At 41.7% G+C, this 25,495-nt stretch overlaps 2 protein-coding genes across 5 annotated transcripts in view; both read right to left on the reverse strand.

The window, feature by feature from the left end:
- Nucleotides 1–5,085: 5,085 nt before the first annotated feature.
- LOC119790773 (probable G-protein coupled receptor 139) lies at nucleotides 5,086–7,036 on the reverse strand. The gene has a single exon (XM_038296488.1). It carries the CDS (start codon nucleotides 7,022–7,024, stop codon nucleotides 6,035–6,037), a length of 990 nt encoding a protein of 329 aa, XP_038152416.1. The 5' UTR covers nucleotides 7,025–7,036; the 3' UTR covers nucleotides 5,086–6,034.
- Nucleotides 7,037–14,397: 7,361 nt separating this feature from the next.
- Nucleotides 14,398–25,495, reverse strand: part of fynb (FYN proto-oncogene, Src family tyrosine kinase b) — a 98,659-nt gene continuing 87,561 nt past the window's right edge. For all 4 annotated transcript variants that reach the window (XM_038296508.1, XM_038296507.1, XM_038296505.1 and 1 more), the window contains 5 exons: nucleotides 24,360–24,539; nucleotides 22,593–22,669; nucleotides 22,239–22,392; nucleotides 19,087–19,218; nucleotides 14,398–15,624 (listed from right to left, as the gene is read on the reverse strand). In XM_038296508.1, coding sequence (XP_038152436.1) covers nucleotides 15,416–15,624; nucleotides 19,087–19,218; nucleotides 22,239–22,392; nucleotides 22,593–22,669; nucleotides 24,360–24,539 — 752 coding nt within the window. In that variant the 3' untranslated portion in view covers nucleotides 14,398–15,415. The remainder of the gene's footprint in view (nucleotides 15,625–19,086; nucleotides 19,219–22,238; nucleotides 22,393–22,592; nucleotides 22,670–24,359; nucleotides 24,540–25,495) is intronic.

The following is a 25,495-nucleotide window of genomic DNA, read 5'->3' on the forward strand; positions in this document are numbered from 1 at the left end:
TTTAGCTCTTAAGGCATGATTAATCTACCGTGTGGAGACAGATTCCGTCAGCAGGCCTTGAGTTTGAGACGTATGATCTAGGTAATATAGTTTTTGGTTTATCATTGCTGGATATATATCGTCTAACAAGTTAAGAATTTATGTGGTGCCTTGAGTTTCTTAATGTACCCAACAATCAATGGCAGGCAGGCTGGCTGCTTTGTTGAAGTAAATCTTTGTACTAAAACATGTAATACAAACAAAGGTAACATGAGACCATTTCTTTTACATAATTAGATATGACATAAATCATCATATACTGTAACAATTACCCCCTAAAAACCCATTAGTGAGACTGATATTATGTTGCTTCATTGACTTTTGGTTACTGGAAGCCCGGAAATAAAAGTGAAAGCTACCACCAGATTAATTTGACTAAAGCTTTTCAGATGACCTGCAGGGAAACTTGAAATCCGATACCCAGATAATAGGTTGATCTTTTAAAATAATAATAAAAAACTCAATTAGAAAAGTAGTGCTATAATAAATGATTCAGAGGTTTATGAACTCCACAATATTGATCCTTAAATACTATGGAGAGTTTGAGTGCATTGAAAGTGGCACATGGCACTTAAGTGACAGGTCTCAGTGACCCTTTCTTATCTTCTTATGTTAGGCCTGTCCCTAACGTGCCGTAAATATTGACTGACTGATAAAAAAAAACAGGACCTTTTACCCAACTCGATATTGTCAACCTCCAGTTCCTTTTATTACATTCAATAACCCATGCAAGAGAATAATGAATGGCCAAACTATAGACATGCTAATGCTGGCAGTAGAAGTAAAACATGTTACTAACAGAAATAGTTTAATTTACTACACTCTGCTAACAATTTCAAACAAAAACAAAGAAAATACAGCAGGTTAAATCACCTTTTTTCATCATACACTCAAATCTGCTTATAGAAACTACCATTAATTTAAACAGATAATTATAGCCCCCTATATGAGGCCTTTTGATAGCATAAGTTTATTTGAAGAATGTGACATACAAGCCAAGTTTAAAAAAGTACACTCTTTCAAATTGGCAGGTTATACATATTATACAAACATCACCCTTGTGCCTGTGCAAATTCTCAGTTATTGCAGGTCATGGAAACCACTAAACAGGTGTCAACTGCAGACAAACAAACGTTTTCTCACTTTTTCTGACAGTTTCAACACCTAACCAGCAGCGCGCTACACGGGTACAAGGTCATCAGTAGGTCTCGGCGCAGTTCAATTCTGCATCAGTTCCCAGGTAAGAAAGGCTACAGTACGTTCACACTGCAGCCTGAAGTGACCCAAATCCGATTTTTTTGCCCACATGTGATCTGGATCTGATCTTTTCATGTCAGTCTGAACAGCACAGATCCGGTTTTCTTTTCAATCCGACCCAGGCCGCTTGGCTATGTGGTCCTGAATCCGATACAAATCTGATCTTTTCAAATGCGACCTGTGTGTGAACGTCATTAAAACCCGACAAAGGTCACTATTCTGTGTCTTGCTACGTAGAAGCGGCAAGAAAAACAACAACCATGGCAGATGATGATGCAGAGAGCAGTATTTATCTTTAAACATATTGAAAAATTCGTGTTTTTATTGTTGGAAAAGACCGCTAGTGCGCGCTGGCACTACCATCTACGTTTACTTCTGGAAAAAAAGAGCACGCTGGCCTGTGACGTCATTGTGTCCTCTACTGCTCATGCGGGATACCTGCGTTGTATATCACATACAAGTCGCATATTTGGAAATATGAATAGCAACGCGAAAAAAATCGGATTTCACAAAAAATCAGAATAGAGCATCAAGGCCTGCAGTGTGAACGTAGCCAATGAGCGCATGAGCTGACCGTGTCACCTCCTTAAAGTCAGCCTCTGTAATCATGCAATTTCAGAAATTCATAAAAATCCTAGCTTCTCTACCATCCCACATGATTTCCAGTGATGATTCTACTCAGCAGTATGATTAACGTCATTGTTTCCTTTGTCTAGAAGCCCTGATTAGTCTATCGTTTGTCGTATCCACTTCCCAAAAGCCGACTCTGTCGAGTAAATTCACCAAAGGTTGCCTTCTTCGCCTGACTCTCTGCAAACTACCTAAATGTTATCGGTGCCGCCAGCTGGATTTGCTTGTTTACCTCTAGAGAGCAGTAGTACCGTATAACGTCACTAGAAGGCGAGGAACCGTGCTAGCGCAGTGTGTAAACGGTCTTAAGAAACTGTGCTCGGCAAGGTTAACTGATTCAAGCTCGGCACTGATTTTTTTTTCAGAGGGTAGTGTAAATGAGACTAATGTTCCAATCTTGGACAGAGACATTTTTCTCAAAAGAGAAAATCCATCACTTAACAGAGGGGGCAGGTTGTGGATTCAGCTTACAAACATCTACAACTCTGTCTGGGCCACTAAAATAATCTGCACGGCTGCTGTCCTCTATGAACACCGCAGACACTGCGTTTGGCCTGAATGTCTCCTGGGTTGCTAAGTTGCCACCAATCTAACTGTATGATCTGGTTTAATTGTCTTTATTAAGAGCTTTGATATGACATGCTGTGAATTGGCGCTATATAAATAGACTGAATTGAATTTAATCAAACTGAATGTGCCTAGGACCATCAATCTCTAGGTGCTTAAAAACATCAGCGCTCAAACTACAGATTTCTGTAGTGCTAGCCATCAGAACTGACAAAGGCTCCTACATAGGTGTCGAAAAGTTTTTTTTTTAGAAAAACTGAGTGAACATCTGGTTGCCTACAATTTTAACCATTTTTGCGAAGATTACCTTTGTCAAAAAATAAGGAGGTAGAATTTGTGTTCTGGGTTTTGGTACACAGGGCTTGCTTTGAATATTTTCAAAGCTACTTAAACACAAGATCATATAATTACAAAAACACCTATTGACAACAGCTGTGCTTCTCTTTTGCCAATTGCTTAAAAGGAGTCACAGGGGTATCAGGGATGCCCAACGCAAGCTTTAGAGTCAAACTGATGTCTTCCTGTTATTCTTCCTGACCTGTTGTCATGATTCCTGCCTCTCAGCTGGTTGTAATTCCCATCACTTTCCACCCCGCCTTATGATTGCTCATTGAGCACATCTGTGCTGCTCCCGCTCACTCTCAACTAAACTCATTCCTCCCAGCTGTGCTCCAGTGTTTAAAGGCAAATGACAAACTAGTTGACAGGGCCAGATTATTGAAAACCATTAGGTTAGGAGATGTCAAGCGTTCCATCTCTGCTTGATTCCTTGTTTCTTATCCTCTTTCTATCTGGAAACTGCCTTGCCTTTGCCTTAACCTGTTGGGATCTGGAGCTGTACCACCTTCCTCCAGCAGAGTGTGCCGTGGGTCCTCCTGAGCTGAGCCTTCCAACACACCTGAGGCGCATCTCCTCATCAGAAGTCCAGCCCTATATAACCTGCTTCCAGACCTTGCTTCGACGCCGCAGTGTTGATCTAGTTTGGTTAGCGACCTGAGCCTAGTAACCTGAGAATCTTAGCTATCTCTTGATGAGATCAGATTCTAATTCTTCCTTGTTTTTGCCTCACAGGAATCCTGTCTCTACCTGAGGCTCTGGATGAGCTTAACCTGCCGAGCCTGCCCTCGTGAGCCAAACCTGAAGACTCTTCTGTGGATTCCCCTGCAGCTCTTGGCTAAGAGCTGGAAACTCAAATCAAGGTCTGCCCTCAAAGTCAGAAGTAAGACGCTGAAACAGTTATTGGACTCTGCTGAACAAACAGTCTCTGGACCCAACAGTTCTCTCTCTCAAAGTGAAAACCGGACTCCTTCAAGGTATTCTTCTGAGATATCAAAGACTCATTACTCATCAGTTCGTTTGCCAACTGAACTATCATCTCTGCAGACTCCAGTGAACCAGCCCCCTGACCAGTCCCAGTTCCTGTGCAATATTCATGTGCTTGTGAAACAATAAACTCTGTTAAACTTTTTATCCAGCCTCCGTGTGTGTTCTGCATATTGGGCTAGCTCTGATACCCATCATGACACAACCTGGCTGGACCTCATAGAGTTTTATGGTTTCTGGACTTCAACACTTCCTGACCATCGCCTTTTCGCCTAGTTCTATAAGCCTCATTCTGTTTCTAAAGTTTTAACCTTGTTTCGGTTCTAAGGCTGCGGAGTCTCGACTTTGCTCAGATCCCTCTCCCTGTGGTTGTATTGGCTCTGACCTTTTGTCTGTCCCCAGAACAACAAGCATGATCTCTCTCCTTAAAGACCAAAATAGAGGTTCCTCATCAGTGCAAGTACCTGCATTACTCTTTCCTCCTGTCTCATTCGAGAACTACATCTGTCATCCAAGCCTGAAGTGACATTACCATGGTTCCAAGATCTGCAAAGGACCCTGCAACATCCTTCTTCTCCTTCTCCCAGAACCTGAGAAAGTTGGTGCCTTTTTCTCTGGTCCAACTGTTAAAATAGAGAACCATTAGCCCAGTTTCTGCTTCACAGAGGTATCCCCCTGTATCCCCCTGCTGAGTTATTACTTGCAGAGTCTGCTGGATTCTTTAAAGAAATTGAAACTTTACGCCAATATCCTGCAACTTTTAGAGATCCAACACACCTGATTTCAATAAATTCCTCAGCTTAAGTCCAGTTCTCCAGTCGATAAAAACACCCAATTATTTGATTCAGATGTGTCAGAGCAATGACGAATCTAAAAGGTGCAAGGTGCAGGACACTATCCCTCATGGATGGGATTCTGACATGCTTTCTTTGGAGGGGGAGATAGTGGCCTCAGGAGTCTAACAAATGTTTCCATAATCAATTTTTAGGTGCTTTTCTCAATATCCAATTGGAAGAACTTGGGGTGCTTTTCTATTACTTTTTCCAAATAAGACTAAGCACATTAAAACAGAGATGAAAACACATTTGTCGAGTAAGTTCTCACATCTCAAAAAAATCAAGATGATCATTGAGGATGATTCAGTCACAGTCAGTAGTTGTGCAAATACTTGTTAAGGATGCCGAGGCTTCTTAGGTAATGTTGAGACTATATCTGGTCAACCATTCTTGCCAGCTTTCTTGTTTGCAGGCTGCTGCACTTTTGCCAACATAAAATACCAAAGGCAATGCTCTGTTTTGACAACTCTGGTAACTCATACTGTAGGATCCAGTAACCAGGAAGTAAATGCTGGCTACACACTGAACCGGAGTAGTTCCTCACAGTACCTCAAGGTTTGCAAGGAGACAAACTAGGACTTTGTTGATTGTGAGGACAGAATGTTTAAAGAGAATGTTATTGAATGGAATAAAACATAAACAGAATTGAATATACAGGATAGCATGAGGTGCTGTGCAACTGTTTTGCAAGTTGGGTGCCCTACCCGTGGAGTAGTTCATATATGCTAACCATATATGCTAACCATTGCCTACTACAAACTGCTTTGGGGCATGAAAACATTACCCCTATCGAGCTCTGAGAGGTGTTTGTGGAGGTATTTAATGCAATAATGAGCAAACTTTACTCACTGTTTCCCTGACTTCATTCCAGTAACTCCCCTGGTGATACCACTACTGATCTGGTCTGCTGTCTATGCCAGATATGCCAGGATTGTGCAATTTCAAGGATTCAGACAGCATTTTCTTATTGCCTTTTTGGAACTTTTCTTGATGCATCCGAGTTACACTTGGCTGCACAGCAAGTAGAGGTGGCAAACAGCACATACCACAAAGCAGTAATAAGATGAATGAATTTGTTGCAATCCTGGTAGTTAGGTAACTTAATATGTTAGGTTGTATTAGCAATGAGACCGAGAAGGATGTCTGATTCTATTGCTGGCATTAACAATGATTCTCACTACGTGAAAACTTATTTAACAACATGAGTTTCCATCCCCTCTTTAGTGCATTTATTCTTTCTGAAAAATCCTAAACCAAATGGAGTTGAAATAAAAACTGTTTTGCGATAATTTATTAGGCTGAAATGTTGGCATCATCATCATAGGAGCTCAGTCAGAGGACCTGATTCAACCGAAGCCAAAATCCATTTAAACCGTTCCTTTCTACCCCATTGGTTTGAGACTGGTTAAAACCACAGTCATAGAGTTCCTGGATGGAGAAGCCGTGTTATTTACAACAGAGAAAACCTTCATAGTGGTGTTGCTCAGAAGGGAGCTCAGATCGCTGGATGTTGCCTTACACCTCATGGTCTGAACCAACTCCTGCCGGAAGCGACGACTAACCATGCAGTACAACAAAAAGTTGGTGGTGGAGTTAAGGTTCTGTAGCATGTTAGCCATGTCCCCGGCTACATTGATGGGAATGCTGTAGTCATTCCTGTTGAAGGTTTCATCATTGTACCTGGTCCTAAGGATGCAGTATGTGACAAATCGAGGCAGGCTAAGAACGACAAAGGCCACAGAGACGGTTAACAGCAGGAGAATCGTTCTCTTCAATGTGCTTCTGGTGCTCTTTCCATACATAAAACGTCGTTCCTCCTTTGTGAAGAGGTTACTGGCCCGGCATAGGTGGTACCCAATGAGGCAATTGAAGGTGATGACCAACACAATGGGAATTCCTCCGGATAGGAAGGTAGCTATCCACACTACAACTGTAGAGTAGGTGTGATTGCGATATCGACATCGAGGGAGGGTTGTGTTCTCCCCATGTATGGTGAAGTTCACAGGTGTGACGATATTGATCCAGCCCATGGGCACAGACACCAGGTGGGACAGCAGGACAACAACTGTGCAGATCATTTTAGTGGCCCAGGATTGGGAAAGGTTCTGCTTGGATGCTGGGCTGCGGAGGACCAGGTAGCGCTCGATGGTGAACACCACCACAATCCAGGAGGAGCTGTAGAGAGAGCCGTACTGTAGGAACCCAAGGATACCACACCAGGGGAAGAAGTGCCAGAAGGGTTGAAGGATCCAAAAGCTCAAAGTCAGGTCCAGAAGTATGACCCACACCAGATAGAACGTGTCAACAATGGCCAGACAGCTCAGGTAAACGATGGCCGAGCTGGACATCCCACATTTACGGAAACGGATCATGTAGAACGTGAAGAGGTTTGCTGGAAGGAGACACAAAACCAAGAAGTAACTTCCTAAATTATATTTATAAATAATCCATGCTTGTTTAAAGGTAAAACAAGGTAATAGTGGAGAGGAGCATTCATTTACTTCAAGCTATTTAATTCATCAGGGCTGCTAAGGCTGATAAAAATGTGGCTGCAAATGAAAACCAAAATTACTGCCTTAAAAAAAGAGATGATAATATTATGTTAAAAAAAGCATTTCAAACAATACATGTTAAATTAAATTACTTAATTAAATTACTTTTTAAAGGAGAGTAGAAGTAGCACTTGTTCAGTTTTTAATCACCCTCCTCTTCAGGTGATGCTACAAAGGGTTTTTGCAGTGTGCAGTTATAGCAACCATAGTGGTTTCACCGCAGCCTTAAATAAATTTTACAGAAAAACCCGTTCAGGAGTTTGGAAAAACAGCCACTCTAGCTGGTTAAAACTACTTTGGCTAGATTAACCAATATATTGGTCAGAAACTCACCAAGCCCGTAGTTCCAGATTAAACATTTTAATTGGTTAACCAAACAGCCAATAAAAATGGCAACAGATGGTTTACTTATCTGACTGTTTGGGTGTAGCCAGGTGTATTGTGTAGTTATGGACCTAGAGAGCAACTATAATGTTATGTACAGTATGCAGATCTTGGCTTGTAACATTAGTAATAACTAGTACTGTGAAAGTAAAATCTGTTGGGCTCTTTTTGGCATCAAGACAATTATTCTTATTGCCACATTGCCAGACAGGACACTGTTTAAAAAAAAAGTAATAACTAGTACTAAATCCCAATAAGTGTTAGCGGCGGTAGCAGTGTATGCAGGTCTAAGTGACCAATTTCTATTGGTTTGCACTTTTACCAATAGTATGGAAGCCTATTGTATTCACAGAGAAAAAAAAAATCAGACAGCTTTTCTCATATTTATGAGATAAGATCTCGTAAATATGAGATAACATCTCATAATTACGAGATACTGATCAGTATCTTATGTCGTCATCATGAGATAAGCTGTTTGTTTTTTCTTTGGTGAATGCAATACGCTTCCGCACAGTGGAGAATAGTTAAAAACTCTACCAAATTGGTATAGTTGTTTTAACCAAAAGATTGATTGAACACATAACTGCTACCAGAATGGTAAAATTTAAACAATTTTTCAGTTATATTGACATTTCTGAATTCAGAGCCATGCCAGACAGATGCATCCTGGACATTGCTTTCAACTGTCCCAACCGCTGAACCAGATAAGAGTCAGAAGCCTCTAACCTGTCCTGAGGAGCAGATGGACTGGACTATAGTTCAGATTATAATTATTTAAGGCAGAAAGTTACTGTCCTACATGCCATGATCCACTGAAGCAGTAAGCCATAGAAAAAGCACCCTCAACCCACTAATAAAATCTGTGCAATGCCCCGGCCACCCCACTCACCGGTGTAAATTGTAGTAGCATCAGTTAATCATTTCGTCCCATTATGAGCAGCCAGCGACGTAACATTAAACATCAAACATTAAACCAAGATATGAGTAGGTGTTTACTTAAGCCGTTATGATTTCTACAGGCAGGTTTAAAAAAAATAGTAGATTCAAACGCTGAAATTATGGCTTTTAGTTTCAAGATTTTTAGGGTGTCCGCACAAGACCAGGACATGCCTTGCAGATGTTTTCTTCATTTTCTCTCATTTGTCTGATAAAATATTTCCACTTTCTGAGCAACTAATTTTCGGGTTTCTTTAAACTATACGTCATAATCAGCAGAAAACACAAAAATAAATGCAACTGTTGGCTCTAAAAGAAGAAGACAAACCTGGAATACCCACGATGCAAAGCAGCGGGTAGTAGATTTTCTGTATGGTAACAAACACAGAAGCACTGGTTCCCTCCATTATTCACACCTGCAATAAAGCCATCAGAAACACAGTGACTGGACACAAAAATACTGAATTCCAAGGTGAATATTATAAGATCTTTAAAACTATTTATTTTACCAAACTATACACTTAAAATGTATTTCAACATATAGATTAAGATGAAGATCATCTTGCTTGTTATTCTAGGAGGGGACCTGCTCTACTGGCTTTCTTAGACCATAACAGTAGATATATTTCTTCTTTGTTTGCTTCCACCTTACTGACTTTTTATGTTTCCCTTTATATAACCTGAACTAAAGCTGGCTAATCAGATTTAAAAAAAATTATTCTGTTTTAATGTTGAATCATTTGAAATCTGTCAAACCTGCTGGACCTCAGACGGTGCTCCTTCAAGCTATGCAGATGCCATAAAGAGGTCTTGTACTCAGGTGCATCCAAGCTGATTATGGCTCCATATGGACAAGGCTTTGCTAAACAGAAGGAGGGATCTAACAGGCGGAAAATGCCAGAAGGAGGGATTCATTGCCTTTATAGCTGGATGGATGGAGATGTTGCACAAACGGATCCTGAACGCTGCATCAATAGACAGAGTGACTGAACCAGCCATGTGATGCATAATTTTCAGATCCTGCGTGTTTCATGTGTTTTGGCAACTTCATAGTCTTCCAACCAAAATAAAATCTAACCCTCAGAAACGCCACATGGCATCAACCAATTATCAAATGAGGTACAGGAAGACAGAAACACACAGATTTGAGACTTTTGATCAGATTTGTTTTATCAGATAGCTGCCGCGTTGGTAAGGAAACTTGGGTTGTGAAATCGATGCTGGAACAAGGTATAAAGAACCCATCAATAGACCATTAAGAAAAAAGGTCAAACAGCGCAGAGCAAACACAGGAGGGGGACGGGACTCACGCCTGGATGGGTGGAAAAGCAGGGAAAAATGACAGTTCAGAGAACAGACTTTGAAACCACATTAATTTATTCATTCATGTAGTGTTAATAAATCACAGGTAAATTCAGCTCATGTAAAGCTGCCCTCGCATGTTTTGATCTCTCACCTGCACTTCAAATGTTCCTGTTTTGCTTTTAGACAGGTGAAAGGAGACTTATTCCGTGTTGACCGTGTCCCCAAACTTCCAACGCTTTTATGACTCTTATCACTTCGAGAGGCCATCTTGTTTTTACACTTATCTCCTAATGAAATGATTTCATTCTACTAAATGAAAAAACATAAAAAAAGAACCTTTTGAACAATTCATGATGATTTAACTTTAGGTATTGATCAATGTGAGAAACTGGAATTAATTTAGCAAAATGGGAAGCTTTACCTACAAGGAACGGCTGTTCATATTTATGTGTTCTCACCCTTAATAGCCATAAAACTGATTTAAAGGATTAAAGAAAAGATTAAAATGAAGAAACGTTTGGATTGGGTGGGTGAATTTAATGACCAGAAATCCTGCAGTGTTTGGGAGGAATAGGGTAGGCATTCCTAAAATCACATGTTACGAAGCAAAGACAGGAATTGCAACTGTACACATAGTAGATTTAGAGCACCTGAACGTTAGGACACCTGTAACCAGGCGGGGCCCCCTGCTTGTAACTCATATCTATTTTTGCAGTTTAACGTAACCATAGTATTTTAGAGTTATTTTGATCAAATGTTCTTTTTGTATTGGGTGTGGAGAACTTTTTAATGATGTTTAAATAGAATAATAATATGATTATTTCCTTATGGTTTGGGTTAAAGGATTTTAGGGCCAATAGAGTCACGTGTGACATAAACATAGTGACTCAGGTTCCTGCCAGCTGAATCTTCATCTATTTAATTTTTTATTTTAATTGTATTTTAAATAGGCCTTTAGGCTCATAGGTCTTTTGTTTGAAAAAACAAAAAACAAAGAAATGTTTAAAGTACCCCCTGTTCAAAATGACTTCCATTAGCTCTGGGTTTATTGCTAACATGTTAGAACAGACATATTTTCCCCTTTGAAACCTGGTAACTTTTTATCATCAGACCTGATAGCTTGTTTCCTAATATATGAGAATGTCTTAAAATGTCAAACAATGCTTCCTTAAGTGACATGATGATATCAGGAAGACAGTTGTGAACCTTAACATAACTAGTTCTCCCTTGAGTACAGTTTCTAACTACCAATTTTTTTCTGATATACATCCTAAGAACAACTGAAATGTGTGAACCAACCTTAGAGCTAAAAGGAAAAGAGGAGCAGTGGGTAGAACTGCTGCCTTGCAGCAAGCAGGTTCTGGGTTTGATTCCCAGCCTGCGAGCTTTCTGCATGGAGTTTGCATGTTCTCCCTGAGCATGCGTTGGTTCTCTCCGGGTACTCCGGCTTCCTCCCACAGTCCAAAAACATGTCTGTTAGTTTAATTAGCTTCTCTAAATTCTCCTTAGGTGTGAGTGTGTGAATGGTTGTTTGTCCTGTTTGTCTCTGTGTTGCCCTGCGATGGACTGGAGACCTGTCCAGGGTGTATCCCGCCTCCCGCCGATAGACAGCCGGAGGTAGGCACCAGCACCCCTCACGACGCCAGCTTGGGATAAGTGTGACGGAAAATGGATGGACCTTTTGAATATGCTAGCTGAGGCTGGTGGAAGAGTGCCATTAGAACTGTGCTGTACCAGCATGGGCTGAAAGGCCGCTCTGAGAGGAAGAAGCCATTTAATTAAAAGCTACAAAGATGTTTGTTTAAGGACATGCCCTTTGCTCTGTTTAATATTCAGTTAGGATGAAAAGCCTAATTAAAGGAAAAAGGGGTGAGGGATTAAATCTTAGAATATAGTAGTAACTGTGAAGGACTGGTGCGCTTTATTAAATAGATGAGATGAAGAAAAAGTATAGAAGGTACTTCTGGAAGCACAAAACATGAAGTTATGGAAGGAAATGGATCCTTTAAATGGACTTTAAAGGTCTTTGTCCTGATTTCCAAGCCAACCTTCCACACACATCAGATGAAACATTGCTTTCTTCCGACCCCCACCCATCCTTCAAAGTGAAGCTGCATCTCCACACATTTCTAATCCAAGTCTGACCTAGCCTCGTGAGACCATCCTGATCTCGCGAGCTTTCAAGGTTTCACTCGCAGATCAGTCCGCAGACTCTCCGTTAAAGAAAATTTGCAGCAGTTCACCAAACGAACGTCCAATCAGCGTTGGCTTTGAGGCGGGTTGAGGTGTGACGCAACGAGAAGCGCGACAGTTCAGTCTAGAGAACATGGCGGCTTCAGCCGATGAAACTAGGGTTAGCGTGGCTATCGAGCAAGTTTTATCTGAATAACAGAGTATTTCTTCACTGAAAGAAGAGCAAAACACTGCTCTGGAGGCTTTTCTCAGAGGAAAAGATGTTTTTGCTCTTCTCCTGACTGGTTTCGGCAAGAGTAGCCTGGCTTGTGGTCGTGTTTTCGTCGTCGCTCTGTTACGTCATATGCTTCGTTGATCTGATTGGTTTCTTTGGCCCGTCTATCACCAACATAGGCCAATCAGCTAACCAGTATTTTCGCCCCTTCCCAAAATTACTTCAACGGAAGGTTTCCAGATGGATATGAGGAGCAAATCCATCTGGCGGAGTCAGGTTAAGTCTGACCCTCCCACAGCCCAAAAAACCCCACGTAATTTTAATGACTTTAGCTGAAAAAAGAAACAATGTGTCTGAGCAGATTAGCTGCTATAAGAGCTGCTTTGTCTTCAGTAATCATTGTGGTCTGCCTCCCTTTTTTATAATTTACATTGCTGGCACAGTATGGTTACGGCAGGTGCTTCCCCATGCTTATTTTAAGAGGAAAGGGAGGGGCTCTGTGTTCAAATGGAGCTCAGACTGCTGTAAAGCGGCGCTTTGGGTCACATGACTCAGTCAGCAATGGCTCTAAACCTCTGAAGCTACATAGAATAGGTTTGGAGAAGAGCAGCTAGCACAGAGCATCAATACCACCTGAAATATCATTATATATATCAAAAATTAAGCTAATATGTGGGTCAAATGTTATGCTGTGTTGCTTTAATTATATCAACTGAAGAAATTATTTAATCATGAAGCCCTGAGCTCCTATAGGGTGTGTGAGCAGGGAGGCCTGCTAATCTGACCCTGTATTCTGTCAGATCAGCATACCTATAGTCAATACGCATGCCCAACACGTCAAATTTGCGTTTATCCATTTAGTTTTGTATAAAAAATAGACTTTAAACTAACTTAACATGTGTGCATTCCTTTAGTCATGTGCAAAAGAAACAATTTAAGGTCAGATCGCAATATGCTTCAAAAAACACCAAAAAGTAAGCAATTAAATAGTTTTCTGTACATGATTAAAGGGATACACGCTCGATGAGCTAGTTTAAAGTCTATTTTTTGTACAAAACTAAAGGAATAAACAAGTATTGAGTATGGGTATGCTGGTCTGACAGATCACCGATTCTGACAGAGGAATGGGTCAGAATTCCACCGTGACTTCTACAAGATGTTTGGTGGAAGGACATCCTAAATGTTTAAAGTTGTAGGGAATTTCTGAATTCTCCCGAATGGCGCCCGACTTTACACAAGTGAATAAAGGGAATGTGATTGGTTGTTTATCGAGGGGGCGGGATTGTTGTGGCAAAAGGTTCGAAAGCAAGTTTGATTGTGGCCGGTTTCCAAGAAGCCTCTTGCTAACCAGTTAGCATCTTAGTGCTAGCAGGTTCCCAATGGGAAATTCCATTGGGACCAAGTAGCACTAAATTGGTGACTTAGAAACGACACTGTCAAGGAACGCTATGGACAGAGGAAACATGCAAGAGGAGGAGAGTTTAGTGTCGGAGGTCGTGGATGAGTCTCCTCCGTCATCCATTTTTTATTTAGAGGAGGAAAGCGGGGACGAAGATGTTGTGGAAGAGGACGCCAGGGCGGCAGAAGCTTGGTTTGGTGTAGAAGGCTTACAGCCGTACATGTTTGAGCCCTTGCCTCGCAACGCTGCCAGTTCTGTTAGCTCTACGCCTGCTGAAGACACAGACGTCCATCCCCGTGAACACTGGGACGGAACTCAATGGGAAAGGAAATGATTCTGATTTCAATCGTTGCATATATTAGCTGAGACATAAGAATCAAGATGCTATGACTGAAAAAAATTTGATTGATGAGATGACCGTTGATATATGATTGGCCGAATTCAGAAGTTCAAGCTGACGTATAACTAACTGGCCTGCAGAAAATAACAGAAAAATAACATAGATTTTAAGACAGGATTTTTTTTTAAAACAGAAATTTTCTAAATGTTGGGACAATATCGTCTGATAAGAGTACATTTATTAACCATCATCAAGTTTCAGACAATTCTACCAAATTCAGAGGAAAAGTAAACAAACTTCTGAATCTAAAAAAAACATAATTTATTTTTTTTTTTAAACACCGTCTCTGACCTGAACTCGATTCTGTTATTTTCTGTATGGGTGTATATGAAAACCTGGTTTTAAATAGAACGAGTCATGGAAAGAGTGTAAAATGTTTATTGGTCTTTTTTCCAGAAGTCCAAACGCCAAAAAAATCACTTAATTAACAAAAAACAGTAAATGTAAAAAAAAACAACAGAAATGTCAGATACAAAGGAGCGAGGTTAGCCACATTTAAAAATAATCCAGCTGTACATCTGAGGAGCATCAAACCGTCGTCCACCTTCAGACTTCCTCTACCTGAACTGGTCCCCGAGCTTTTTCCCACTAAACATTACAACGACCACCTGGAGACCCATCTGAAGTGAAGACTCTGTACATTTACTGTATCGGGAGAATAGAAAAGATGAAGGAACTCTGTAGGTAGCTGGTTTGGGGTTGAGGTGTGAAGGAGTGCAGGAGAGGAGCCTCGGACCTCCACCGGCTGCACCAAAAAAAAAAACACTCAAATGAGCGAGAACGTGTGCAAATTCTCTTTGAGCCACACATGTGTCCCAAAAGGAGAAGGAGAAGCTTCAGGAAGGGGACTCCTCCAGGAGGTGCATCCAGCTCGCTCAAAGCAAACACAGATGAAGAAAACTAGACTGAAGAAAAAGGCAGAAAATAAAAATATACTGAGGCATCGTATTTCATTTTAAAAAATAACACTGGAGCTTCTGTCGGGTCCATGCACTGCGTGGCGCTCCCTGGGTTTTTTTTTTCATCTTTATTTTTGTGCAGGAGAAAATAAAATCTGGAAGAGAGGCAGACAAACTAAAACAAGCTTTTCTTTTTTATACAGGACACTTCTTTGCATGAGCCCCGCCCCCTTCCCCTCCGTGAGTTTTTCATCTGCAGACCTCAGACCAGTTTCTTTTTTAGGAATGTGGATCTGAGACGCTCACGATGAGCAGAGGAAGCTGAACAGATCCCTAAAAACAACAACAAAGAAAAAAGCCTGACTGCTCCATAGTTTGATCTTATTTAAATACAGCACTTCTTGGACCAGAACTGCCCCAACTCAGGTCAACCCGAGCCCTGGGGGGGGGTGCAGCCGCTGGTTTCAGGGTCTGTGGGGGTTTAGAGATTATCCCCAGGCTGGTACTGAGGCTCGGTGGCTGTGAAGTAGTCCTCCAAGAAGGCCTGCAGGTACTCAAAGGTGGGCCTCTCCTCTGCGTCCTTCTTCCAGCACTGCAGCATCAGCTCGTGCAGCGAGATGGGGCAGTCCTGGGGGCACGGCATCCTGTAGCCCCGCTCCACCTGCTCCAGAACCTCGCGGTTGTTCATGCCTGGAAATCAGAATAAAAACACACACAAAAAAGGAGGCAGGAGGTGAGAGAGATGCAGCAAGAGACTCTTGAATCAATCAATAGCAGACACTTTAAAGCTGTTCAGACGGACTGTTATCACGTCTCCATGGTGATCTGATTGTGTGTAAATACACCCCCCCTAACCAGGCCTCACTGAAAGCTGCCATCAGGTGTTCAGAGGAAACGAAGCCATGTGTGTGTCCTTCACACACACGGCTATGCAGATAGAGGGCTGCTGCAGACAGGCTAACGTTAGCCCTGGCTGCCGTTAGCCTCGGAGCTCCGCTGGTTGCCACGGCCCTCTCAACATCCACGCTTTTTTTCCATTAGGCATTAAATCAGTAAAAGGGCCATATAGTGACACTTAAAAGTATAATATTCTCGTCTCAAATGATCTTAAAACGTACTTTTATTGAACAACAGCAACAGAAAGGAGAACTATTGACTTCATACTCTGAGCCTGGTGAGTGCTAACCTGGAAGCTGCTTCTGCTGCCGCAGTGCATGCTGGGTAAAGATGGAGGGACAAGAACAACATCCGGTTGCTGTTCTTGTGAATTGGAACAGTACTAGGGCTGAGGATGGTGATGTTTCACGAGCACACGAGAACGCACAGGTACACATACAGTACGGCCTTTGTGTTTGTGAATTGAAGATCTAAACCAATAATTGACCTACTACTACTTGTCAATTATAGATTTATTTGTTTAAAATTAGTTTCATCTGATTAATTGATGGAAGTCCTTTCAGTGTTGGGAAAGTTCTCTTTCTACGTGAACTAGTTCAAAGTTCAGTTCACACATTTTAAAATGAACTAGTTCAGTTCATAATTCAAAATTTTGAACTAAGTTCACAGTTCCAAAAAATGAACTAGTTCATCATATATTACTCAATTACACCATAGCCTACTGTAGAACCACAGACAGCAATTATTTTATCAGTTGTAACACTGAAACTGTGCGTCAGATTTCATCTTCATATCCAGTTTTGAATCCTTATCCAACCAGGGTTTACATTAGCATTGAGGGGACAGCATTTCCCCATTGTTGCTTTAACGCTTTGTTGCTGTCCATTCACTTCACACTAGTAGCAGCTGCAGCTTTCACCCCTACAGTATATTCTCAAAAACATCAGGAAAAATGTGCTGCTTGAATGGTCTTTTTAATGAGGAATTATTAAAAGAAAAACAGGAAAGTAGTCTTTAAGGTGCAAATGTTATTTTTAATTTTAATAATTTTTTCCATTTGAAATCCCATTTCAGTACATATGCTGTTTCAGATTTGCTTTGGATGTTACTGAAGTGCGGATTTTTTTACTTAAAGCCGGCGGGCAAAGCTTGCAGAGAAATGTAAGATTGTTGCCATCATCCTCACCGACCACCTGGTCATAAAACTGTTTTAAGTGATCATACTGCTGCTTTGTCGCCTGCATGCTGCTGTGGCTTCCACGCTGCATTTTGTTTTGATGACGCACGCGGCTGTAGGCTACGACGCTGGTAGCTGCTGTTGCCAGATTGGGTGTTTTTCCCGCTACATATTAAGGCCTGTTTACGGTGTGATTTAGCCGGGGTTTCGCCTGGAGGACTCTATAGAAATCTGGCAACCTATTGAACGGAGCTGAACTGAGAGAGCGTGCCGTTCACAGACACCAGAATGAACGAGTTCACAATAACGTTCATCAGGCAATAATGCAGTACGTTAAGTTCACATTCGCCCAAAATATGAATGAGTTCATGAACTTTCGTTCAATGAACGCGTTCAGGCACAACACTGGTCCTTTCATTGTTGTAATGTTGACGTTACTGTTTATTGAAGACAAGGATCCAGAATGAACATTCTGTGTCTCTGGTTACAAATATAAACTCTGGATAAACACCTTCATTTTATGGTTCTCCCATTTTGGAACTCTGAGTTTTTAGTTTTCAGTTTCCACTATCTAAGTAATTCTGTTTTGTTGGTCTTTGGTTTATTTTCCATTTTGTTTTTATATTTAAGCCAGTCTTTAGTTACTCTCTGTTGCCCCCTTATACCTGTCTCCTTTTTCCTAGCTCCCTTCTAGTCACTTCCATCTACACCTGCTCCATATTAACTGATTACCTCCATTTTTGTTTGGTCTCCCATATATACTCTCCTGGTGCAGTCACTCAGTGCTGCTTCCTTGTTTTTGTTAGTTGTTTCCTAGTCTCTGGTTCCCCATGTGAGTTTTTCCTGATGTTTGCTGTTTTTTGGTTTCTCAGTGTCTTTCTATGTTTACCTCAGTTTTTCTTCATTAAACCTACATGAACTCATCTCTGCTTCTGGGTCCTGAAGCAACCGCTCCCCCCTTGTTGACACTTCAGTTCTCTGAATAGCTCCCATTAATCTGTGCTGCATGGAGGAGAAGCATCGACTTCTGTACTGGGTTTGGAAGGTGAGGATGAGCTGACAGGAAAGTGGAAGGCATTATGCTAAATGTTTGTAAAATGATAGCAAAAGACATGCTAACAATTAGCACATAGATGGAGAAGGCTAAATGATCTCCATGGAGCCAAGTTTAAACATTCAGAGGAACCAGAACCAGCAGTTTAACAGCTCTGCTAACAGCATTAAGTCTCACCCAGCACTGATTGTTACAGGCTTAGACTAAAAACAGAAAGCTATATCACAGTTAGCATTAGCTTCACTGAAACAAAGGTAAATAGTCTGACAGTATGTCAGAGCGACATTCGCCATCTGTTAATGATAGTTTTAAATCTCTGCTCATTGGAAAGCATTAGTATTTACATACTTTATAGAAGTGTAAACAATTTTTTTTTGTTTATTCTGTCAATTTTTTAATACAGAAGGACTAATAAACAGTTAACATATTCTGGCGCACTACTTATTTTCAGAATATCGTTAAATAAAACATTTAACTACTGATGGTGAGATGAAGCCTCGTTGAACCGTTTGGCCAAATTGCTTCAACGATCCCCACAGTTCATGAAGCTTCATGTGAACATGTCACCACCTACTGGTGGAATGCAGAACTACAGTTAGTAATATAATCTGTGACGACCCCCCCCCCCCCCCCCCCCCCCCCATTTAAGTTCCTTTAAAATTGTTAATGATTGTTGTGTATAATAAAATCTTTCGTTTTTTTTGTGTAAAATGTCTTAGAAGAGAAAAAATATTTAAGATAAGATACGCTGTACGCTTTGGACGTCATCAATTTTGGCCCCTCTCCTTATTGAATCACGCCTCGCCTTCGGGGATCGTGCCTGGAAGCCTCGGCTTATCTCATAACATCACTACATTTAGCCCTTTTCGTTCTAGAAAGATCCTGATCGCTGCCTCATTTCTCAAACTCAGTGAAAAACAAAGCTCAGTGATGTTGACAGGAAGCTTTAGCTCCTGTAAGAAGCAGGAAAAGGCAGATGGAGCTCAGTGGCCTGTTCAGATCGTGTCATTATCGGGTCCCTCACCTGGGTAAGGCACGCGGCCCTTGGTGACCAGCTCCGTCAACAGGATGCCGAACGACCACACGTCTGACTTGATGGTGAACCTGCCGTACAGCGCAGCCTCCGGGGCGGTCCACTTGATGGGGAACTTTGCTCCTAAAGAAGACAGAGGAGCGAATTAAGCAGAATCCCAGAGGAACATAGCTGTGCATCATGGTAGCAAGGAGAGGAAGAGAGCGCTGCACGCTTTAATGTTCAGCTGTCTTTACTACGAGAATCCAGTTAATCCTCTGCACGGTTCAGACACATTTTCCATCTAATAACATCAATATCAACAAAATAACCAGCAAACAACAGAAGCCTGCAAACCTGATAGTTAGCTGGTGAGGATTCTCACTCATCCCAAAACAGTTACAGAACAATCCACTGGACCCTGTTTCCAAGTCGGAAGACGTTTCTCTTCCCATCCAGGAAGCTTTTTCAATTCAAAATGTCAGAAATAGGAATTGGCTTTACAGAGTGGACCAAAAACAAAGACTTGATTTGGCTTAGAAATTGAACCTGAATAATAGGTCCACTTCTTAGGAATGGGGTTGTTTGGGTTCTTTTCTTAGCCTGCAATGCCCCATACCTGTCTATGTCTCTGAAAGGGGGTCGTTAGAGGGAATTGTTGGCCTGGCAGAACAGGCAAGGTCTTCGGTTCCCCTGTATAGGGGGTTAGGGTTGCCAGGATAGCTGGAAGGAATCAACTCTATCCCTGCATTGTAACTTTCAAAAATCTACAATGCAGCGATAGTTTGTTTTTGGTTCACTCTAAAAAACCTTGAACTGAAAACAGTTTCTGACATTTTGAACTGAAAAGGCTTCCTGGATGGGAAGAGAAACGTCTTCAAACTTGGAAACAAACTCCAGTGGATTGTTTTTTTACTTTTTTGGAACCTGACAATTACTTTGCCATGTTTATGAAAACGCCTTTTTATTTAACTCTATAGAAATATTAGCTTTAAAAGAACAAACTAATTAAAACCTGGAATATCAGTCAGAAATAAAGGCTTTGATCAGTCATCATGGTTGAAAGGTTCCTTACAAATGGCGTTTTTTCCCAAGATTTTTCCATATTGTTCTTACGGCAGGAAGAGACAGATTCTTCTGGAAAAAAACTTGGAAATGTACTAGACAGTTTTCTTTATGTAGGTGGATATTTTGGCTTAAAGGTATTGTGGAGGATTTTCTTCAAGTTTTTAAAAGACCCGCCTTCTCCACTTTAAAAGAACACGCGTGCCAGAGTGTGCACAAGCCCATTTCTCCTCGTGCACACTGTGTTTAAAATGTTCTGTTTTCATAGTTCATACAAGCTTACTGTGCCCACATACAGCGGGGACTATATGGTGAACTCAGTTAACTGCCCGTTCAGACAGATGATCACTGCTTTCTGCTCCGTTGGTCACGTAACTCCTCCTCCACCGTGCAGTGGAGTCAGGTAGCGGCAGCATATTGTGACAGCTGGCCGTTGTGACAGCAAATCCCATAATGCTTTGCGAAGAGATCTCTCCGTGCAAAGCATTATGGGATATATCTGCCTCTTCTGAGGCCTTTCTTTTCTTCTCATACACTTTGTAGAGACCTTTTCTCCTATGACCCTCTGCTATTTTCAAAGAACCGCGGTGAGAAAGGTGAGCTTCAATGACAGTCTGAAACCGTAGCTCACCACTAATATACGCCTGAATGTGCGCATGCACAGAAAAAGATAGCTAACGGGACGAGCAAATAGGACGGCTTTATTTAAGCATATCACCAGAATGATTTAGAATTAGGAGGACCAATTATTTAGATGATCCACCAAGAAATAAAAGACCTCCTCTATACCTTTAAGGAGACCCAAATCCAGTAATAGCCTTGAGGTGGGGTTCAATATCTATAAACCAGGGAGGTTTGTGGGCAGGAATACAAGGGGGTAATCTGAGGATACAAGAAAGAGTTTTCCTAATTTCTTAGTTTGTGTCACTGTGTGTGTTCTAATAAAGATTCCTCCTTATGTAGCCGGGTGCATATAGTGGAGAACAGTGACGTGCGGTCAGGGGAGGCAGGTGAGGCAGTGCCTCACCAGCCATCATGGAAAGAAAGAAAATATATAATCATAAAGTAATTTAAATTGTTATATTCATCCGGTGGTTTGTACTAAAAAATATTCATTTTTCATGTAGCTTCACCAATTTCGATTTTTATTTGTTCAAAATCGCTGAATTTTCTTATTTTCCCATTCAAATGCTTGGAAGCGATGCCGGTGAGGCAGCAGCGAGCTCTGCCTCACCTTGGATTGCGCAACCCCTGGCTCTGCGCTGGCTGCAAAGCGGAGAGAGCATGTTGCTGTACGGCGTCAATAAAATGGTTTAAACAAATGTAATATGTGAACTTATTTCTAATAATTTGGCTTATGTATATAATGTACAGAGCTTTTTGTCACCAACTGTGTTTGTGTAACGTGTTTCGTGTAATGAGCGATTATAAACGGCAGAGAACAAGTTCGAGGTGAGGCAGGCAGTTCTCTTGCCTCATGGCAGGGGGTGCTCAAGAGACTGAAAACATAAGGCAGGAACAGGACGGATCAAGGAAGGCTTTCTTCCCTGGCAGTGATCTCCATTGAGACAGAGAGACTTTTAAAACTGAAGGAAGATAAGGAGGACTTCTATTCATTTATAAGTAAAGGTAAGACAGTAATAACATTTATTTTGTTTTGTTTTTTAAGGAAATGTGTGTTTTGTGAGCTACAGTTTGTATGTGTAAGGATGCAGAAGTGAAACATAACCTGTAAACTGCTGTCAATCTATGCATCTATTTGCAAATCTGATTCTGATGACGTCAGTGCCTCACCAGCTATGAACCTCACCGCACGTCACTGGTGGAGAACTATCCCAGTTCTCCAAAATAAGATCTATTACCAGGACTTTCTTCCAGTTTATTCCAGTAGAAATAAAATAAAAAACCTGTTCACTAAGATTCTTCCATTTGTCTGGAAGAAACAGGTTCTTCAGGAAGAAACTCAGCCCTGTCAGTCACTGCTGTTTGTTGTATTAACCTAAAGGTCAGATCATCGTTATATTGGGATCATTTCCAGCCATATGCTGCATAGTAATTTCAGTGAGACGGAGACGCTGCAGAGGGAAGGAAGCCCCCACCTTGCCGAGCCGTGTACTCATTGTCCTCGATTAGCCGAGCCAGGCCGAAGTCGGCGATCTTGCACACCAGGTTGTCTCCTACCAGGATGTTGGCAGAGCGAAGGTCCCTGTGGATGTAGTTCATCCTCTCGATGTAGGCCATGCCTGCTGCCACCTGGGTGCATGGAAAAGTTTAGTGGAAGGAAAAAATAATAAATTAGGTATAGAAGATGCACCAGAAGAGGAGGATTGAGTGGAGTGATGGTGGGATTCATAAGGAGCTGGAACGGCTGCATCTACATTCCAGAGGTGGAATGTTGGCACTATATCTATGCTTATATACCTGCAAATGTGAAGCAATCATGTAATACACACCTGTGCAGCCATGTCCACCAGGTTCGGCAGCTTCAGAGCTCGACCCTCTCCGTCCTTCAGAAAGTCCAGCAGACTCCCTGCAATAGACGGAGACACAAGAACAGGCCATCAGCGCCCCGATAACAAACGTCTTTGCATTGCGCTGCAGTTAAGCTTCCCTCCGTGTTCGGCAGTCTGACCGAGCTTAAACAGCAGGATTAACAGTTTAAAGGTGAAACAAAACATTGATTGTTCTTTAAATGTTCTCCAGCTATGATGGGAAAAAGAAGAGCTTCTTTGAAAGGGTTCCAACACCTGGGGAACATCACATTCTAAAACTTTTCAGGACCAATGTTCTCATATCGAAGCACAATGTGCGGTAGCAGGGTTTATGTGATTTATCTGATGGTCAGTCTAATTTGCATGCATGGAAATCCTCGTCAGGATCAGATTATTTTTAATGTCCTTAGTGAGTGCCAACCTGTGGTTGGTCGACACGCCAGAATATTCCCACGGCCATGTTTCCATTAAACATTTTTACTAAGATTCCTTATGTCCATGTGAATGATGCAAATTATGTGAATGATACAACTGTGAAATAAAAGTGAAGCTAATAGTGGTATTATTACCAACTAGAGAACAATTGAATGATCAGCAATTCACCTGTGAGCAAACTATGCACACTGATGCATGTCCTGTCATGCAGATATCAGCTGTGCTGCTGCCATCAACACCTTTGTTTATGGATGTTGGAGATCGGCCTGTTTTTCCAGTGTAGTCCTGTTTCTCTGACTGTGACTAACTGGATGTGCTCTCTTCCTCCTCTGATGGGAGCTGGCTCGGAGCTCGTCTGCCTGGCTGTGTGTTTCCTGGAGCTGCTTTACAGTGGCCTTTAGTATCTCTGCTTCTGTCTCCTTGAAGTCTAGTTAGCTCTTAGCAGACGGCTTCTGCTGGAGGTTTCTTCCTGTTAAAAGGGAGTTTTTCCTCCCCACTGTCGCTAAAAGCATGCTTAGTGTGAGGGATTGTCTTCGAGTCGATGAGTCCAACTGGTTTTCTCTAGATAGAAAACTTTGAATCAATCTGACTGGATGATCTGGTGAACTGGAAAGAGCCTTGAGATGACACGTGTTGTGAATTGATGCTATAGAAATAAACTGAAATTGAAACTGAGATCATAGCTACAGACTCTTACTATAGCCTGGTTCCAAAACCTTCTGGGCTTTGAAATGACTTTTTAAAACTCACAAACTTTCAAGGATTTCAAAGACCTATGGGAGCCCTATTCTGACAGCCACACTTTGAAAGTCATGCTTCCTGAAATGACAGGTTGGCAATCCAGCTATTCACCTGCTAAAAGCAAACCAATGCAGTTCCTGTTACACATGGACTTTATCTTTTTAAAGTCTTTTTACATGGGAACCCTGTAAAACAGCCCCACAGCATGATGCCACCACTACCATGCTTGACAGTTAGTAGCATGTTCCTATGTTAGATAAAACCTTGCCCTAGACTCCTACAACAGTCAGACAAGACAATGTTTGTCTTGTCTGACATTGTCTTTGTCTCAACTTTGGTCAACTTTGGAGCTTTAGCTCCATGAAATGAAAAACGAGTTGGAAAACCAAGTGGAACATTCCTCTTTTTAGCAAATAAAATCAACAGCTATATCTGAACTAAAACGCGTATAAAAAGACGCGATACATTGCAGTGCGCGACCATGACAAAGAGGAGACACAAATCACCATGACAACCAAGGGCAGCGGCTCCAATCGCCGCCCTGTGACGTACCTTTGCTCATGTACTCTGTGACGATGTAGATGGGCTCCTCCGACACCACGGCGTACAGCTGCACCAGCTTGTCGTGGCGCAGCTTCTTCATGATCTGAGCCTCCTCCAGGAAGGACTCGGGCGACATGGTGCCGGGCTTCAGCGTCTTCACCGCCACTTTAGTGGTGCCGTTCCACGTCCCTGCTCACAGGAACACAGATTCTGGTGTCAGAACAGCCGGACCGTCTGCTGCCATTCAGATGTGTTATTACAGAGCACATGCATGAGGGGGGTAGACATGCGGGAGGTGGACCTGAGCTTCATGCTGGTCAGCAGGGTTCCTACATGTTTTCCACTGTGGGAACCAGCAGATGTCTCTTTCTTGCTTTAAGCATCTGTCTGTTCAACAGAGGGAGCGAAGAAAAGATGTAGGAACCCTGAGAACGTCACATCTCTGGTTTCTGTGTCGATCACATGGAATCAGAGCAGGAAGAAGTTTCTCCATTGATTGGAGCCAAACATGCAGTTATTAGTGTGGCAGGGATGAACTAATCATGCTTTAATCAGCTGCCCTCAGTGTAATTGCAGGTGGGGATGGGAAACATGAACTGAACGAAAGAGATAATATAAATAAAACACATCAAATATTGCAATAAAAAACAACAAATATTGTAATTCTGATTAAGGGTTGAAAAAATAAAAATGATAAATATATAACAAAAAAATAATTACTCTGAAAGTGGTCGTTTTCTGATTTAAAGGAGAGTTTGTTTTATTGCAACATATTTCATGCAGTTTAATGGAGTGAATTTTGTTCCATTATTGGTTTGGCTTTAGATTTCTCATACCTCATTAAAAATAGTCAGGTTATCCTGAGCTATCTCTATAGCTATGCTGCTATAGGCTTAGTCTGCCGGAGGACATAGGAACCCCTATTTCATCATTCTGCTTCATTCTATCTCTATTCTCCCACTCTGCAGAATCTGTTAGTTCAATCTCTAACGTTCTGCTCTCTCTGCTTTTTCTCATAGTAGCTTCATCTGGTCTGTTCCTGTTTGGCTGTGACTCCATCCTGGAGAGAAATATCAGCTGTGCTGCTGCCATCAACACCTTTGTTTCTAGATGTTGGAGCTTGGCTTGTTTTTCAGTGTAGTCCT

Source organism: Cyprinodon tularosa, unplaced genomic scaffold (genome assembly GCF_016077235.1).
Source record: "Cyprinodon tularosa strain WSP-4 unplaced genomic scaffold, ASM1607723v1 ctg370, whole genome shotgun sequence".
NCBI lineage: Eukaryota > Metazoa > Chordata > Actinopteri > Cyprinodontiformes > Cyprinodontidae > Cyprinodon > Cyprinodon tularosa.